General features: G+C 42.0%; 1 protein-coding gene across 1 annotated transcript; it reads right to left on the bottom strand.

Annotated features, from left to right (window-relative positions):
* Nucleotides 1-202: 202 nt before the first annotated feature.
* On the bottom strand, nt 203-16,925 carry misp3.L (MISP family member 3 L homeolog). Its single transcript, XM_041587304.1, has 7 exons — nt 16,786-16,925; nt 14,090-14,189; nt 13,797-13,830; nt 10,278-11,712; nt 5,587-6,054; nt 684-763; nt 203-543 (listed from the first exon to the last, which is right to left on the bottom strand). The coding sequence occupies exons 4-7, from the start codon at nt 11,689-11,691 to the stop codon at nt 454-456; spliced, it is 2,052 nt and encodes a 683-aa protein (XP_041443238.1). The 5' UTR covers nt 11,692-11,712; nt 13,797-13,830; nt 14,090-14,189; nt 16,786-16,925; the 3' UTR covers nt 203-453.
* Nucleotides 16,926-17,469: the final 544 nt, after the last annotated feature.

Raw genomic sequence — 17,469 nt, forward strand, 5'->3', positions numbered from 1 at the left:
AACTCAAAAGGGAACAGCCCCTTTAAAGGCTCAAACTGCTATGAGTCTGGATCTGATTACCCTATAGGTCCCACGTAACCAGTATAATCTGTCATTATCTGCACTATAGTGATCATAAATCTTTATAGATGAATGTCCTTACATCACACATACCTTCAGTCAGCAGGCATACACACTGCAAGATATTCATTCTTCCTTTGAATAATTTATTACAAATTAGCTTTATTATAGATTACAAAAAGTTTGATTGGCAGATTAGATACTGATAATGTAGTGCAGCAGGTGGAGCCAGATGCCCAAAGTGTGCCTCGATGATGTCATGTAATGATGTCATATGCAGCAGAGATAACAGACAAACAGGAAGAAAGGGGCAGTGTCATGTTTAAAGTCTACAGGGATAGTAGGATTCCAGACAAAACAAGATATTCAGTGCAGCTGTAGCTTAGGTCCTTTCTACTGCTCATCCCGAGGGGTGGGGTTGCCAGATTCCCAGCTTTGGATGAGAAGGCTGCGTTGTCTACGAAGTCGAGGACTTTCTTTGACCTGTGGGGACAGATGTCTATTTAATACTTATTTCTCAACTCTACATACACAGCCTACTTCTTCTGAACAATGTATTATATACACAGTACACAATATAAGAAGAGGCAGCAGCAGTGTGGGTTCCAGTATGTGCCAATTACCTCCTCAGATGCTACACCATTCATGGACTCCTCTCGGTTTGGGGGCCAGTTAACTTCCAGTTTTCTCCAGCTTGTCCGTTCTATGGAGAATAAAGACACATTGCTGAATAAGAATAAAACAATGAGCAACTTATCTCATACCTTAATACATACCCCTTTATAACTCAGCCTGCAACCTTGTGCCTTTATATGGTCACAGAACAACCCCTCAGTGACTTCTAATATCCTTATCATTTACAGTAGGGGGTACATTATCCCTTATAATACATGAGTGATACTCAGAGTTCCCTGTATAACTCAGCCTGCAGCCTTGTGCCTTTATATGGTCACAGAACAACCCCTCAGTGACTTCTAATATCCTTATCATTTACAGTAGGAGGTACATTATCCCTTATAATACATGAGTGATACTCAGAGTTCCCTGTATAACTCAGCCTGCAGCCTTGTGCCTTTATATGGTCACAGAACAACCCCTCAGTGACTTCTAATATCCTTATCATTTACAGTAGGAGGTACATTATCCCTTATAATACATGAGTGATACTCACAGTTCCCTTTATAACTCAGCCTGCAGCCTTGTGCCTTTATATGGTCACAGAACAACCCCTCAGTGACTTCTAATATCCTTATCATTTACAGTAGGGGGTACATTATCCCTTATAATACATGAGTGATACTCAGAGTTCCCTGTATAACTCAGCCTGCAGCCTTGTGCCTTTATATGGTCACAGAACAACCCCTCAGTGACTTCTAATATCCTTATCATTTACAGTAAGGGGTACATTATCCCTTATAATACATGAGTGATACTCAGAGTTCCCTGTATAACTCAGCCTTGTGCCTTTATATGGTCACAGAACAACCCCTCAGTGACTTCTCATATCCTTATCATTTACAGTAGGGGGTACATTATCCCTTATAATACTTGAGTGATACTCAGAGTTCCCTGTATAACTCAGCCTGCAGCCTTGTGCCTTTATATGGTCACAGAACAACCCCTCAGTGACTTCTCATATCCTTATCATTTACAGTAGGGGGTACATTATCCCTTATAATACATGAGTGATACTGTATAAATCAGCCTGCAGCCTTGTGCCTTTATATGGTCACAGAACCCCTCAGTGACTTCTAATATCCTTATCATTTACAGTAGGGGGTACATTATCCCTTATAATACATGAGTGATACTCAGAGTTCTCTGTATAACTCAGCCTGCAGCCTTGTGTCTTTATATGGTCACAGAACAACCCCTCAGTGACTTCTAATATCCTTATCATTTACAGTAGGGGGTACATTATCCCTTATAATACATGAGTGATACTCAGAGTTCTCTGTATAACTCAGCCTGCAGCCTTGTGTCTTTATATGGTCACAGAACAACCCCTCAGTGACTTCTAATATCCTTATCATTTACAGTAGGGGGTACATTATCACTTATAAGACATGAGTGATACTCAGAGTTCCCTGTATAACTCAGCCTGCAGCCTTGTGCCTTTAGGAGCATAGGGAGGGCAGAGTATGGCAAAAATGCAACAATTCTGCCAATTTTCAGAATGAATTGTTCACTACCACAATTTCTAGTTTCATAGTTACTAATGGTATGACATTTTCTATTCAAGGACGGCAATTTCAAGGCTTCTCTACCAGCATGTACCATTGGCTGCAACAATGGACCAGTTGTGCCATACTGTATAATAAAAGTCCTTTTCAAATTAAACATGAAATCCAATTTCTATTTTTTATTAAAGCGTTCATAGCTGAAAAATCTCGGCTGTCAATCAAATATTGTCTGCCCCTCCTCTATGCCTTAGGCATAGAGGAGGGGCAGACAATTACTTTCACTTTCCATTCAGCACTTCCTACATGTCACTGCTCTCCCCACATTCCCCCTGTTCTCTTCATTGTTTAAATTTTGTAGCCAGGACATGGGGATGGACATCAGGTCCCCCATTCTGGTGCACAAACAAGATTCTGAGATGATACAAGACTTGTCTTAATAACAGTGTCCACAAAATGGCTCCTGCCTGCTTGTTATAATTATGAATTCCCAGACTGAAGGAAACAAGATTCAAATATTTTATATAGTTTACGTAAAGTTTATTTTGCTTGACTAATGTGATAAAATAGGATTTTGAATATTTTTTTTTAGGTGACGGGTCCCCTTTAATAAAGTAAGCAGTCATCACAGCCAGATTTTCATGGGTTGCCGGCCAGCCGTTGGACAACACTGGTATCTTATAAGTAACATTTCAATAGACCAGGCTGAGCCATTACTGCCGCTTTAGTCAAATAATAAAATGAATATATAATGAATTATTATAATGAAATAACCCTCCTCATTGCTGGTGCTTATATCTCCCTTCTCCCATTTGCCGAATTTCCTGCGTAGGTGTTGCAAAATATTTTCTCGAGAAATAGTTGGCATCAAAACACGGGGAATTTTGAAATCACATGTGAATAAGACTGCGGGAAGATTAATGTCGTCATTTGATGCTTTGTTAATTGAGATTTTAAGTTTTGATTGATGTTTCTCCGTAACGTTGGATCTTGTATACTGTTTTAAACACAATACAATTTCCATTTGCCTGGCATGGTCCCAGGTCATGTCTGGTGATAAGGAATACTAATGGAAACGCCCTATAATGACCTTGCAGATATATGAACAACGTACCTTGTGTAACAAGTGATATGTTTCTTAATTAGCAAACCCACTCATCAAGGTCAGCCCGAGCAAAGATTCCCAAAATAATATCCTCGTCTCCTGCATCAATTTGATTAGCCTTGTACAGCCACTGCCTGGCACTGAGCACTATTGCTTTACTCTCCTAGTTCTTACTTCTAATTCTGCTTAAACAGCTCTTATATTTGACTCCTAATTCTATAACATTTCTCCAATGACTTTTTTTGAATCCTATCTAATAATGGTATTTGATATTGTAATTATGCAGCTCTATGGTACACTATATACCCAGAAGGAATTGTGTCCCTATGCACACTAATGTTATTTCATTATCACATACTCAGAGCTACTGCTTTTATTGTCGCTATTAAACAGCTCCTCTCCCATTTTATTACCCCATACAAAGCCACTGTTATTATTATTATCATCATCATGTACAATGCCCGTTCCTTTAAGCATCACACAATATACTTCTGCTATTTTATCACACACACTGGTTTAATGTGCCATGAACTATTGTATCACACCTGAGATATCACTATTTTGACTAATAAGCCTTTTTTTAAGATAGTGGGCCAACTTCTCCATGAGGGCTATGGCACACAGGGCCTATTGTTATCATTGTTGACTCCCATTCACTTCATTAGGCAAAATGGAACAATCCAGCCAATTTTCAGAATGCCATTGTTCACTACCACAATTTCTAGTTTCATAGTTACAAATGGTATCACATTTTATATTCAAGGGAGGCAAATTCAAGGCTTCTCTAACAGCATGGGCCAGTTGTGCCAAACTTATTTGATGAGCACTCTTTTCTCCCTACCTTAGTCTATGCGCTTAAAGCATCATAGAGTTCTCTATGAGAGCAGCCACACTATTTCCTTCTTCAGTAAAATCTATTGGCTTATAACTGGACACATAGGTATCATATATGGTATGATCTTTAATGCATGACAAACAGCAGTGATGATAACGGTGAACTGTGCCTAGTGCCTGCTTAGTGGAGATGGGTGTACTAGTAATTCATGTGAATTAGATGGTGCGTTTTATTATAGGAAGCAATATTTCTGTTTTGAACAAGATAATTAAACAAACAATAGATCTGGTAACCTTATTAAATAAGAGCAGCATGGAAGCAGTAAAAAACGTTACCGCTGTACATCGTTAATTTTTTAATTGTAACATAAACTTAGATACAAAGAACATACAACAAGACTTCACTGTCAGTTCAATTTCTGACAAAGGTATTAACTAATCTAAGCTGCCCTGGGTTTAAGGGACAGGTTTGCTTTAGGGATAGAATTCCTGCATTTGCCACAATATTTAATGGTGACCTAAAGGCAAGCCTCTCTCTCTTGGGACAGCCTAGTTGGAGTTAAGTGGAGTCTATGTAGTATTTTGAAATGGATCAGTCTATATCTGGTTGAGACTAGATAGTCGTAGGCCCTGTCAGTTGCTTCTTCCCAGTCATCATCCTCCAACTCTGGGATGTCTCTGCTCCATGCTGTACCCACTGCTTTAAATGGAGGTTTAATGGTAGCTAGGAGAAGTGTGTATAATCTGGTGACAAGTTTTCTGTGGTGGTGGCTCTAAGTACTGATTCTATCTTAGAAGTTGTAAGGTTCATAGTGCTCCCTTGAAATTGGGTATTGGTGGCCTGTCTCAGCTGGAAGTAGGAGAACCAGGGGATAGCTTCCTGGGTTTGAATATGTTTTATTTCAGTCCTGGGGTGAACCACTCCGTCTAGCCTCTCTTTTTTATGTTCAAATTAAGTGGGGCCAAAATGTGAACCTTTTGTACTTATTAGTCCTATCATGGCATGGTCTACTCCTGAGCTAATGGCATTTGGTGGAAATTTTGGGCAAGATGCTGGGGTGTCGTTACATGAACATCAATGAGCCTAAAGGGGTAATGTATTATGAGCAGGGTACATTGTTTAACAGACAAAATCTGAGGACCTTATTGACTCTTCACATCCAGTGTCAGACTGGGATGCCAGAAAACCTTGGATCATAGACCCACCCTCCTCATGTTTTCATCTTCTCCTTACTCCTCTCCTAGTCTTTCCTTTTTACCTACTATCATCTAGCCTTCTCTTCATTTCTCCTCCTAGCTCTCATACAGAAAAATTAATGACAAAGCTTTAAGCCTACAAATCAAAATGGTTGGGTGCGCAAACAATTGTGCATGATTATTTGTGACACACCGAGGCTTTGGTCTCACCTGGTTGATATATTCCAGACTGTATGTCTTCTCGATTCTCTTGTTCTTTGACAGAGATCTCCAGGGCCTCCTTCCCATAGATGCTACTCCTTTGCCTTCGCAGTTCTTTCTCCCTCTGCTTCACCTCCTCGATTTCTCTCTCCAGCAGAGAGCCAGAGCTGGGGGAGTTGATCATAAGGTATGGGCTCCCTGCTGCTGGGATTGGAGATTCTGCCCGGACAGAAGATGGAGGTGTTGGAACCACAGGAGGTGAGTCTAAGGGACTGATAGATGCAGGTCGACGGAGCAGGGAACTGTGCTCTATGAGGATAATATTGCTTCCATTAGCCTCGGCAAAGGAAAGTCCCTTTTTAACCTCCAAATTGGAAGCTTCTGGTGGAATTCCCAGGACCACAAATTCAGCAAACTCAGGCTCCAGGAATTCTTGAGACCCACTTTGTCTTTTCTTGAGGGGAGAGTCTGATGACTCTGTAAGAACAGTAGGTGTAAATTACAATGGAAAACAATCACATTCCTATAAGAACTCAAACCTTCACTCACAGACATATTTGCCAATACCAGTCAACAGCATGGGTGTCCACAGAAAATAAAAAAATGTTTTGTGTTCTTGGGAATTACATTTACAAACAATTTATTGGAACTAGCTGGAGAAGTCAGGGCGGGGCAACCGTTGTTTAAAGGGTAAGGCATTTTTTAGTAGCAGTATGCACAAAATGTCGCTGTCTTAAATATATTGATAATGGGTTGAGTGCAGAGGACTCTTGTAGTTGACTATATGTATTTTGTGGTCACACCCTCATTGCACCCCCGCCTAATGGTTTTTAAAAAATAGTGGTGAGCACAACTTTCCCTTGTTTGTTACAGTGGGGTGCTTTCTTTTGGTTGGCCTAAGGGTTTTTTTTTCTGCACTTGTGATAAATTTTTATGTATGTTGTTAGTATGTGGGCTTACTGAATATGTTAGACAACCTTAGTACAATGGAACTAAAACAAGGGTTATCAGTAAAATGTTTTAATGTGGGTGGGTTGCCTGACCTCCAATCTGGAGCCATTTGATACAATAGCAGATAGTTCAATTAGATACACTAAATTGTAATGCCAATTTAGCATATAATTTACAATCTAATTGTAAGCAGCAGTTGTGCCCTGCTTTATGGCAGCTGAGATTCTAGCTATCTGTATAACAGAACATTCTGTCCCAGTGGCTGCACAGATCTTATCTGATCCCCATTGTAAGCAACAGTCCTGTCCTGCTTTATGGCTGAGATTCTAGCTATCTGTATAACAGAACATTCTGTCCCAGTGGCTGCACAGATCCTATCTGATCCCCATTGTAAGCAGCAGTCCTGTCCTGCTTTATGGCAGCTGAGATTCTAGCTATCTGTATAACAGAACATTCTGTCCCAGTGGCTGCACAGATCCTATCTGATCCCCATTGTAAGCAGCAGTCCTGTCCTGCTTTATGGCAGCTGAGATTCTAGCTATCTGTATAACAGAGCATTCTGTCCCAGTGGCTGCACAGATCCTATCTGATCACCATTGTAAGCAGCAGTCCTGTCCTGCTTTATGGTAGCTGATATTCTAGCTATCTGTATAACAGAACATTCTGTCCCAGTGGCTGCACAGATCCTATCTCATCCCCATTGTAAGCAGCAGTCCTGTTCTGCTTTATGGCAGCTGAGATTCTAGCTATCTGTATAACAGAACATTCTGTCCCAGTGGCTGCACAGATCTTATCTGATCCCCATTGTAAGCAGCAGTCCTGCCCTGCTTTATGGCAGCTGAGATTCTAGCTATCTGTATAACAGAGCATTCAGTCCCAGTGGCTGCACAGATCCTATCTGACCCCATTGTAAGCAGTAGTCCTGCCCTGCTTTATGGCAGCTGAGATTCTAGCTATATGTATAACAGAGCATTATGTCAGTGGTCTGACATCCTAGGGCAGAGTGCTGGGACAAAATAAATCCCATTCATAAAAGTACTTGTGCTTCTTTATGCTCCTCTATAGTTGCACAGAGTCCTGCTTAGTAAATACAATTCAGTGCTAGTTAATGTAATTGCATTATGGGTAAAAATTAGGGCGAATAGCACCTTTAGCCCAGTCTAGAGTGCCATATTTTGGTCACTTAGAGGGCTGCTTTTAGAACGTCATGTACAACACAGATAGTCCAACTGTATATGGGGGGAGCAACAGGTTTGAGCAGGAGGTGTGAGCCATTTACAGGTGTTTAGAGGAGGAAACAGTTCAGGTAATTGACAGGTAGACAACTGTTTTTTCTTAGGTATTAGCAGGGAGAGTGTTAGGTTACAGGCAAGGAAGCACTTGGGGTGAATAGAATAGCAGCACAGCTCCAGATCTGTATAGCAACAGAACAAAGCACAGATCTGTAGATAAGGAGAGAGGTAGGGAAAGCAGAACAGGTATGGAAACTGGCATTGCCTCTGGGGGGCATATTAGAGTAACAGCCCGGGGTGATAACCAAGGAGTGTGTGTGTGGGTTAAGGGCTGGGTTAACATGAGAATAAATTGAGCAGAGAATTGAGGCAGCAGCAGCTGGGAAATACAATAGGGTTATAAGCAGAGAGCCGCTCCCTATGGAACTAATATTCCTAAGTGATATTGCTGGCTGACGTCATGGGTTAGTTTGCCTTAACGTGACACTGGACTGTAACAGATTTGGCATTCCAGGGATTGAATGCGAGAGTAGTAACAATGTAATAATGCAACTTCCAATGCAATTAGATAAATTCTTTCAATACCCCTTGGGTGGGGGCATGCACAATACTGGACTGGCCGTGTGCCCAACTGTATTCAGCAACCTATTGCCCCCCCCCTAGCTTGTGAAATGAGTACAGATATAGGAAAATTCATTCATTTATTCATAGTTTTAGGAATGTTTTGGTGAGAAAATGCATATTCACCCCAAATTTTTACCCTTCAAGCTCAATTACCCCTGCCACTTCTACAAGCCTCCCGCAAAGGGGGACACCCCCACAGTTTGGGAGCCCTAGTTGCAGCCATCTGGATCTAGGAAGAATAATGGCTGTATTTAAAGGAGGACTAAACTCTAAAAAATGAATATGGCTAAAAATGCCATATTTTATATAGTGAACTTATTGCACAAGGCTAAAGTTTCAGCTTGTCAATAGCAGCAATGATCCAGGACTTCAAACTTGTCACAGGGGGTCACCATCTTGGAAAGTGTCTGTGACACTCACATGCTCAGTGGGCTCTGATTGGCTGTTGAGAAGCTAAGCTTAGGGGTCGTCACTAATTATCCAGCAGAAAATAAGCTTCCCCTGTAATATAAGCTGACGCTACAGGGCTGTATTAGAGGGTTGTGGTTGCCTTGGGCTGGTACAGAAGCACAAAACATAATGTACAACATTTCTAGCTACTTCTTTAGTTAGGCTTTAGTTCTCCTTTAATAATGATTTTTGCAAACAAGAGGAGCACATGATGAGTTTTGACAAGATTTGGGGAGACTGGTGTGACCAGGACCCTCTGGATAGCTAACTTATGCTCCTACACATGATGCAACCTGCTTTATACCACTAACTACACTCACATACATACTGACAATTGTAAACTTAAGTGATTGTATTCTCCTGTCTGTATATGCCTGCACTTGACCTGACACTAATCCAATGACACTCTACCAGACACTGCACTGTATTTGTTGTTTGTGTTGTTAAAACCAATAAAATATACCTTTAAAAAAATAATAACGATGTTTGCACAATAAGTTATCATCAAATTCTATGGTGTCAACCCAGTTGAAGTAAGAAGGGAAATCCAACTTAAGGGTGCGTGTTCCTACATTAAGCAATCTGGCACCCATTGTGAGTGGTCAGATCCAGCAGAGATCCTCATATTTGGCAACCTCACAAAACAAATGGTGGGTAGATGGAATGGAATCTGGAGGGTGAGATAGAAACCTGAGCAATAAAGGAATTTATGTAGAAAACGGAAGGATTGCCTCAGGATTAAATATATGCAAGAGCTGTAGATCAAGGATGGGCATGTTGCTAAACTGCAATGTCTGGTTATATGTCAAGCTGGACTTTGGCAACACACGACAGGTTCCCAGTTACCCAGGGCTAATGTACATGTTTTGTTTTCCCTTTGTATCTGAGTAACAGTTGAAGCAAAATAGGGAAACAGGTCCTGGTTTGCTGTAGGGACTGCTAATATATGTGTTGTTGAGAGAAGTGTCCCAAAGAAATGGATAGGTTGCTGGTATAAAAGTGCACTTTATGTAAGGGAGGGAGATGTTACTAGGAGAGGGGTCAGGACAGAGAGAGAGAGTCACACACAGAGGGGTGCTGTAGGGGTTGCTGGTATTAAAGAGTAGTTTATATGACACAGAGAGAGAAGGAACAAGCAGGGAGATGATGTTGGGGTTTCTGGTATAAAAGAGCAGTTTATATAACAGAGAGAGAGAGAGAGAAGGAACAAGCAGGGAGATGCTGTAGGAGTTGTTGGTATTAAAGAGTAGTTTATATGATAGAGAGAGAGTTTACTAGCAGGGAGATGCTGTAGGGGTTGCTGCTATAAAAGAGCCGTTTATATAACAAAGGCAAGAGAGACAGGTGAGAAGGGGAGAATGGAGTAGGTGACAGTTGCAGGGGAAAGTGACAAGGCAGAGATCAGGTATCAGAGCAACATGTGACAGACAGAGGAACTCTCACCTATAACCATGCTCTCAAACATCATCTTCTTCTCCAGCACCTCCTGCTGTTGCCCCCGATCGTAGGCCCCCATCACCTTCCCCTGGTCCACCAGGTCTTGTTCTCTGCGCGTCTCCTGCTGGATGTCCCTTAGCATCTGTGCCCCAGCCAACTGTCGTTCCTTGCCCACTCCTGCCAGCTGCTCCCCCACTGTCACTTTCCTCCGCACTTCCACCAGCTCTGGCTGCCCCACTGGGGCACTGATGCCCCTCTCCTGGCGTAGCATCTGCTCTCTCTCCATAGCCAACCGGATCTCCCTTTCTATGGGGGTTTCGAAGATATTGGCATCCCCCTCTGTCTGGATCTCCCTCTCTTTCATGGCTGCTGTCCTCTCAGTGACTGTCCCAGTCTGAGTGTCTCCCTGCTCAGTTGGGTCTGTCTTCACCTCTCTCCCGGTACACTCCCTCTCCCAGCAGGCTGCAGGGCACTCTGGCTCTACTGTCCCCTCCCAACAAGGGCCGGCACAGGGATTAGGTGTCACCTCTTTCTCAGCTTCCTCACTTGAGTCACTCGCCTTTCCATCTGTTCCTTCCTCCCCTGTCACCTGTGGGGTTTGCACTGCTCCCTCTGCCTCAGGACCCTCTGTTTTTACTTGTATGAGCAGCTCAGGTACCCCAGGCCCTTCCTCCCCTGTCACCTGTGGGGTTTGCACTCCTTCCTCTTCCTCAGGACCCTCTGTATGTAGCTGTATAAGCAGCTCAGGTACCCCAGGCCCTTCCTCCCCTGTTACCTGTGGAGTGTGCACTAACTCCTCTTCCTCAGAGCCCTCTGTTTGTATTTGTATAAGCAGCTCAGGTACCCCAGGCCTTTCCTCCCCCGTCACCTGTGTGGTGTGCACTAACTCCTCTGCCTCAGGACCCTCGAGCTGTATAAGCAACTCAGGTACCCCAGCCTGCAGGTTTATGAGCTGTACAGGTGGCCCTGCTTCCCCATCTCTCACCATAAAATCATTTGTTCCCTGCACCCATGTGTCCCCCTCCTCCTGTTTCAGCTGTATCATCTCACCTGTGCCCCCTTCTGCCATGTGCCCACTTGTACCCCTTCCATCACCCCTCCCTTCTGTGTCTGCCCCTTCTCCAGCCACTTGTACAACTGAACCTGCCCCCTGCCCTGTTCCCCCCACGTGTCCCTCTGCAGGTGTATCTTGTTCTTTCACTCCCCCAGGCCCCACTGCTTTCTCCTGCTCTGTAACTGGAGCTGACTGTGACACTGGCGCCCCCGTGTGTTCAGTCAGTAAAAGACACTGGGAGGATTGCTCTTGAGTCACACCTGAGATCTCTATGAGCGGGGAGCTTGCAGCAGTTCCCTGGTCATGAGGCTGATTATCTATTGGGGCTGGGCAGCTATCTAAAGATACTAATTGCTCTGATGCCATGAGGGGTGCTGGTAAAACAATCTGTAGGGGCAAATCACAAATACAAGGGTTACATATATTTATATATCAGAACACAATATGTTGATGTTATTATTAATGCCTATTTCTAAAGCACCGACATATTCCGCAGTGTTGTACAATAGAAGTCTGTGTACACCAGTCATACAGAAGGCAAATAGATGTCTGCTTTATAGAGCTTATAGTATCTTAAAGGAAAACGCCACCCAAAATAACGCATAATGAAATATTCTCTATTAATATAAATTAGTTTTCTGCATAATATAATTCTAAGCAATTTCCTCATATGCATTCATCACACAGTTACTGGTTTTCTAGTTTGTAAATATAGCTGATGTAAAAAAAAACAAGTTGCTGTCTGGCTCTTTATATTCTCTGCGCTGCAGGTTCTGACTCCTGAAACAATGTAGCAGAAGCCAGCTGTTTAACTGACCTGAAAGAGAACTGAATGTGCCATGTTGTTTCAAGAGTTAGAGCCAGGGAACAGAAAGGCATAAACAAAAACTGCTTTAAAAAGCAATTTCATTTACTTAAAAATGTTTAAGTCTGCAGGACAGCATTCCTTTTTGCCAATGATTCCCTCTTCCTGCATTGTATCTGGGTCCTTCTGTAAATTAGATGATTCCCTTTCCACAATGGTTCCCTATCCCTGTATTGTATCTGTGTCACTGTGTATATTAGAGTGTAAGCTCTGCAGGACAGTATTGCTTTCTGCCAATGGTTCCCTGTCCCTGTATTATATCTGTGTCCCTCAGTATATTTGATTATAAGCTCTGCAGTACAGGATTTATTTCTCCCAATGGTTCCCTATCCCTTAATTGTATCTGTCTCCTCTGTATATTAGAGTGTAAGCTCTGCAGCACAGAATTTACTTAACCCAGTGGTTCCCTCTACCTGGATTGTATCTGTCCCTCTGTATGTTAGAGTGCAAGCTCTGCAGGGCAGGATTCTCTTCTCCCAATGGTTCCTTCTACCTGCATTGTATGTGTGTTCCTCTGTATAGTAGAGTGTACGCTCTGCAGGGCAGGATTCCCTTCTCCCAATACAGAGGGACGTTGTAACAATACAGCGAGGAGGAACCACTGGGAGAAGGGAATCCTGCCCTTTAGAGCTCACACTCTATTATACAGAGGGACACAGATAGAATAGAGGGAGAGGGAACCATTGGGTTACAGGGATCCCCAACCTTTTGAACCCGTGAGCAACATTCAGAATTAAAAGGAGTTGGGGAGCAACACTAGCATGAAAAATGTTCTTGTGCTTTGATTGGCCATTTGGTAGCCCCATGTGTATTGTCAACCTATATTGAGGCTTGGTTTGGCAGGACAACTGGTTTTTATACAACCAAAACTTGCCTCCAAGCCTGGAATTCAAAAATAATCACCTGCTTTGAGGCCACTGGGAGCAACATCCAAGGGGTTGGAGAGCAACATGTTGCTCACGAGCTACTGGTTGGGGATCACTGTTAAGGGAATACTGCCCTGTATTTTATCTGTGTCGCTCTGTATAATAGAGTGTAAGCTTTGATGTGGGAATCCTGGTTGAGTTCCTTATGACCCAGGGAAAATTACATCCCTCTGTACTTGGGGCGCCGATCATGGCTTTGCTCATTACTATAAAGCACCTTGAGTCCCATGGGAGAAAGAAAAGCTTTATATTATAAAGTATTCCCATTCCTACTCTCCTACTTATGCAATTATATTTGTAGGGTATAAGTTGCCTGTAGCTCCCTCTGTTGACGCCTCTCAAAACTGCATGTGAGAGCTGGACACACAGCGGGGAATGACCTAGAGGCCAGATCCATTGGTGAACAAGGGGCCTGACCAGCACATTAACCCTTTCCTTCCCAGAGTACAGCTGCAGCAGTATCAAAACATACGATCAAACATCTTAGGCCAGCAATGGGAAAACTACCACCACTCTCATGTTCAACTACAACTCCCAGCAGCTGCTGATTGTGAGCGCTGAACTGCAAGGGATATATAAGGGATATATAAGGGCTGAACTGCAAGGGATATATAAGGGATATATCAGGATCGGGGAGGAAGCAGGTAGGTTTGGAATTGAGGGAGAAGCAAAACTCTTACCTGATCTTGTATTGGAATTGACCTTATGTATGAGCTGCGGAGAAGAGAATACAAATTAGCGTCAGACTATACAATATACACTCAGTATGTACTACCCCTCCCCACACATATCCCCAGTGTATATGCCAGTGTGTATATCAGTATCCTATTCACACAACTAGCACTGCTGCTACGACTGCCAGAAAGAAATACCTGCTGCCTCCCTATATGTTAATAAGATTGGAAACAAGCTCAGTGTAGCTGCAAATTAACAGGCAAGAGTCCACGCTACATTTACAAGACACAATACTTACCCTGGAGCACGACCCAGTGTCCCAGTGTGAGTTCCGGGAGAGTATTTATTAACCAGCACACACGACTCATGCACAAGTCTCTGCACTTCAACGTATGTCCCTGTTTGTCCCACACGTAAATAATTATTAGCACAGAACCCTAAACATGACTGGTATATACACCAAATATTTATACCTACAACAGAGCCGGCAGGGTGCTCCCCCCACACCCTGGAACTTGGTACATCCAAACCTGCCCCAGAATCTGCATTTCCCTTTAAATTGATGTTTTCACATTTTCCCTTTAAAGGATATTTCCATGCTCGGTGGTGGGGAGTTCTGTGTTAATAAATGGGAGGTATGCACTGAATCCAGGACTCGGTTCGGTATTCGGCCATTTTCAGCAGGATTCCTTGTGCCTGACCGAACCGAGTCCTTAAAATCATGTGACTTTTCGTCACAAAACAAGGAAGTAAAAAATATTTTCCCTCCCCCTCACTGATTTGCATATGCAAACTAGGATTCAGTATTCGGACGAATCTTTCACGAAGGATTTGGGGGTGTAGCTGAATCCAAAAAAGTGGATTCGTGCATCCTAATAAATGGACCTCATTATTGTGTTACAGCTGTGATTGCTGACGTTAAAGGAATTAAAATAAAAAAATAAAAATATAGGCTGTGCAAAATAAAAAAATGTTTCTAATATAGTTAATTAGCCAAAAATGTAATGTATAAAGGCTGGAGTGACTGGATGTGTAACATAATAGCCAGAACATTACTTCCTGCTTTTCAGCTCTCTTGGTTTACACTGATTGGTTACCAGGCAGTAACTAATCAGAGACTTGAGGGGGGAGGGGCACATGGGTCATAACTGTTGCTTTTGAATCTGAGCTGAATGCTGAGGATCAAATGCATACTCACTGAACAGTTATGTCCCATGTGGCCCCCCTTATAGTCACTGACTAACTCAGAGTTAGAGAGCTGAAAAGCAGGAAGTAGTGTTCTGGCTATTATGTTACACATCCAGTCACTCCAGCCTTTATACATTACATTTTTGCCTAACTAACTATATTAGATCATTTTTTATTTTGCACAGCCTATCTATTTCTCTAGTTTTTATTTTTATACTGAAAAATTCCTTTCTATAGAAATTGCTAGTTCTAAGCAACTTTTCAATTGACCATTTTTTTTTATAGTTTTTAAATGATTTTCTCATTCCAGTTTTTAGATGGGGGTCACTGACCCCAATCAAAAAAAACAAATGCTCTGTAAGGCTACACATTTATTGTTATTGCTACGTTTTATTACTCATCTTTCTATTCAGGCCTCTCCTATTCATATTCCAGTCTCTTATTGAAATCAATGCATGTTTGCTAGGGTAATTTGGACCCTAGCAACTAGATTGCCGAAATCTGCAAACTGGAGAGCCGCTGAATTAAAAGCTAAATAACTCAAAAACCACAAATAATAAAAATGAAAACCAATTGCAAATTGTCTTAGAATATCGCTCTCTACATCATACTAAAAGTTAATTTAAAGGTGAATCGTAATTTTTTATTATTTGTGTTATTTAGCTTTTTATTCAGCAGCTCTTAAGTTTGCAATTTCAGCAGTCTGGTTGCTAGGGTCCAAATTACCCTAGCAACCATGCATTGATTTGAATTAGAGACTGGAAAATGAATAGGAGAGGCCTGAATAGAAAGATGAGTAATAAAAAGTAGCAATGACAAAACATTTGTCGCTTTACAGAGTATATGTTTGTTAGATGGGGTCAGTGACCCCCATTTGAAAGTTGCAAAGATTCAGTAGGAAAAGGCAAATAATTAAAAAACGAGAAAAATATATAATGAAGACCAATTGAAAAGTTTCTTAGAATTGGCCATTCTATAACATACTAAACATTAACTTAAATGTGAACCACCCCTTTAAAGGAGAACTAAACCCTAAAAATAAATATGATTAAAATTGCATATTTTATATAGTGAACTTATTGCAGCAGCTTGTCAATAGGAGCAATGATCCAGGACTTCAAACTTGTCACAGGGGGTCACCATCTTGGAAAGTGTCTGTGACACTCACATGCTCAGTGGGCTCTGATTGGCTGTTGAGAAGCTAAGCTTAGGGCTCGTCACTAATTATCCAGCAGAAAATGAGCTTCCCTGGCTGTAATATAAGCTGATGCTACAGGTTTGCTGATTATTAAATTCTGATGCTAATTGCACTGGTTTCTGTACTGCCATGTAGTAATTATCTGTATTAATTACTAATCAGCCTTATATTGTGACATTTCTATTCTATGTGTACTGTATATTGTGAGTGGGTCCCTAAGCTCAGTAAGTGACAGCAGCACAGAGCATGTGCAGTGAATCAGCAGAAAAGAAGATGGGGAGCTACTGGGGCATCTTTGGAGACACAGATCTTTACTGTTTAATGGTTGTGGTTACCTTGGGCTGGTACAGAAGCACAAAACATAATGTATAACATTTCTAGCTACTTCTTTAGTTCACTCACATTGCACCCCACAATACACTATTCACTCACACTGCACCCCCCTAATACACTATTCACTCACACTGCACACCTGAATACACTATTCACTCACACTGCACCCCCTACTCACACTGTTTCCCAGAAAGTTTGTCTCTCAGTCCCCCTGATTCAGACAACTGCCAGTAACATGGCTGAGAGTGTCGGTGAGCAGGTGTAGCAGCACTTACCTTGCTGTGTCCCTCTCGTCTCTCTCGCCGTCACCTTGAGAATGTCCCGTAGGTGCTGTTGGCACAATGAGCTGATTGTATCACTTAAGGACTGGCTGAGACTGCCTGGTACTGAGGACACACAAGGGCAGTGCAGGAATTCTCACTCAACAGCCTAATACCTTTCCATCAGCAGCACAGAAATTCACTTACATTTACCTGCAAAGATTTTCTCTACTGACTCCTACCTGTACAATCACTTGCATTATATTGACTTTATCTCACCTGTATAATACTTTGCACAGACTTCTGTCATCTTACCCACTACCTTTATAATCACCTGTATAACAGTATATTTACTTAACCCTTTCTAGTGCAATCACCTGTATGCCACTGCATGTATCTACCTAAATTATCTTTGCTTCCACCTACTTGAATAATCACGTGCAGTGGAGTCTCTTTACCTAACCCCTCCTTGTATGATTACTTATGGACAATATCTCATTTTACCCCTTACCTGTATAGTCACCTGTAAAAGTGTATTTACCTAACCCCTCCCTGTATAATTTTCTGTGTATTAGTTGTTACCCCTTACCTGTATAATCCATGGGATTTTTTTAACCCCCTAAATGCATAATCAACTGTATACAGTTATATGTTTTTACCATACCCTACAAGTACTCTATAGTATAATTTATTATTTAC

Source organism: Xenopus laevis, chromosome 3L (assembly GCF_017654675.1).
Source record: "Xenopus laevis strain J_2021 chromosome 3L, Xenopus_laevis_v10.1, whole genome shotgun sequence".
NCBI lineage: Eukaryota > Metazoa > Chordata > Amphibia > Anura > Pipidae > Xenopus > Xenopus laevis.

Bases quoted from the DNA above. Each gene is read 5' to 3' on its own strand.
- misp3.L (XM_041587304.1), bottom strand. From the start codon at position 11,691: ATGGCATCAGAGCAATTAGTATCTTTAGATAGCTGCCCAGCCCCAATA. The intron at 6,055-10,277 runs GTGAGAGTTCCT...CTGTTCTTACAG, and splicing joins GTTTGAGAGCATGGTTATAG to AGTCATCAGACTCTCCCCTC. The intron at 764-5,586 runs GTGAGACCAAAG...TATTCTCCATAG, and splicing joins GTCTGGAATATATCAACCAG to AACGGACAAGCTGGAGAAAA.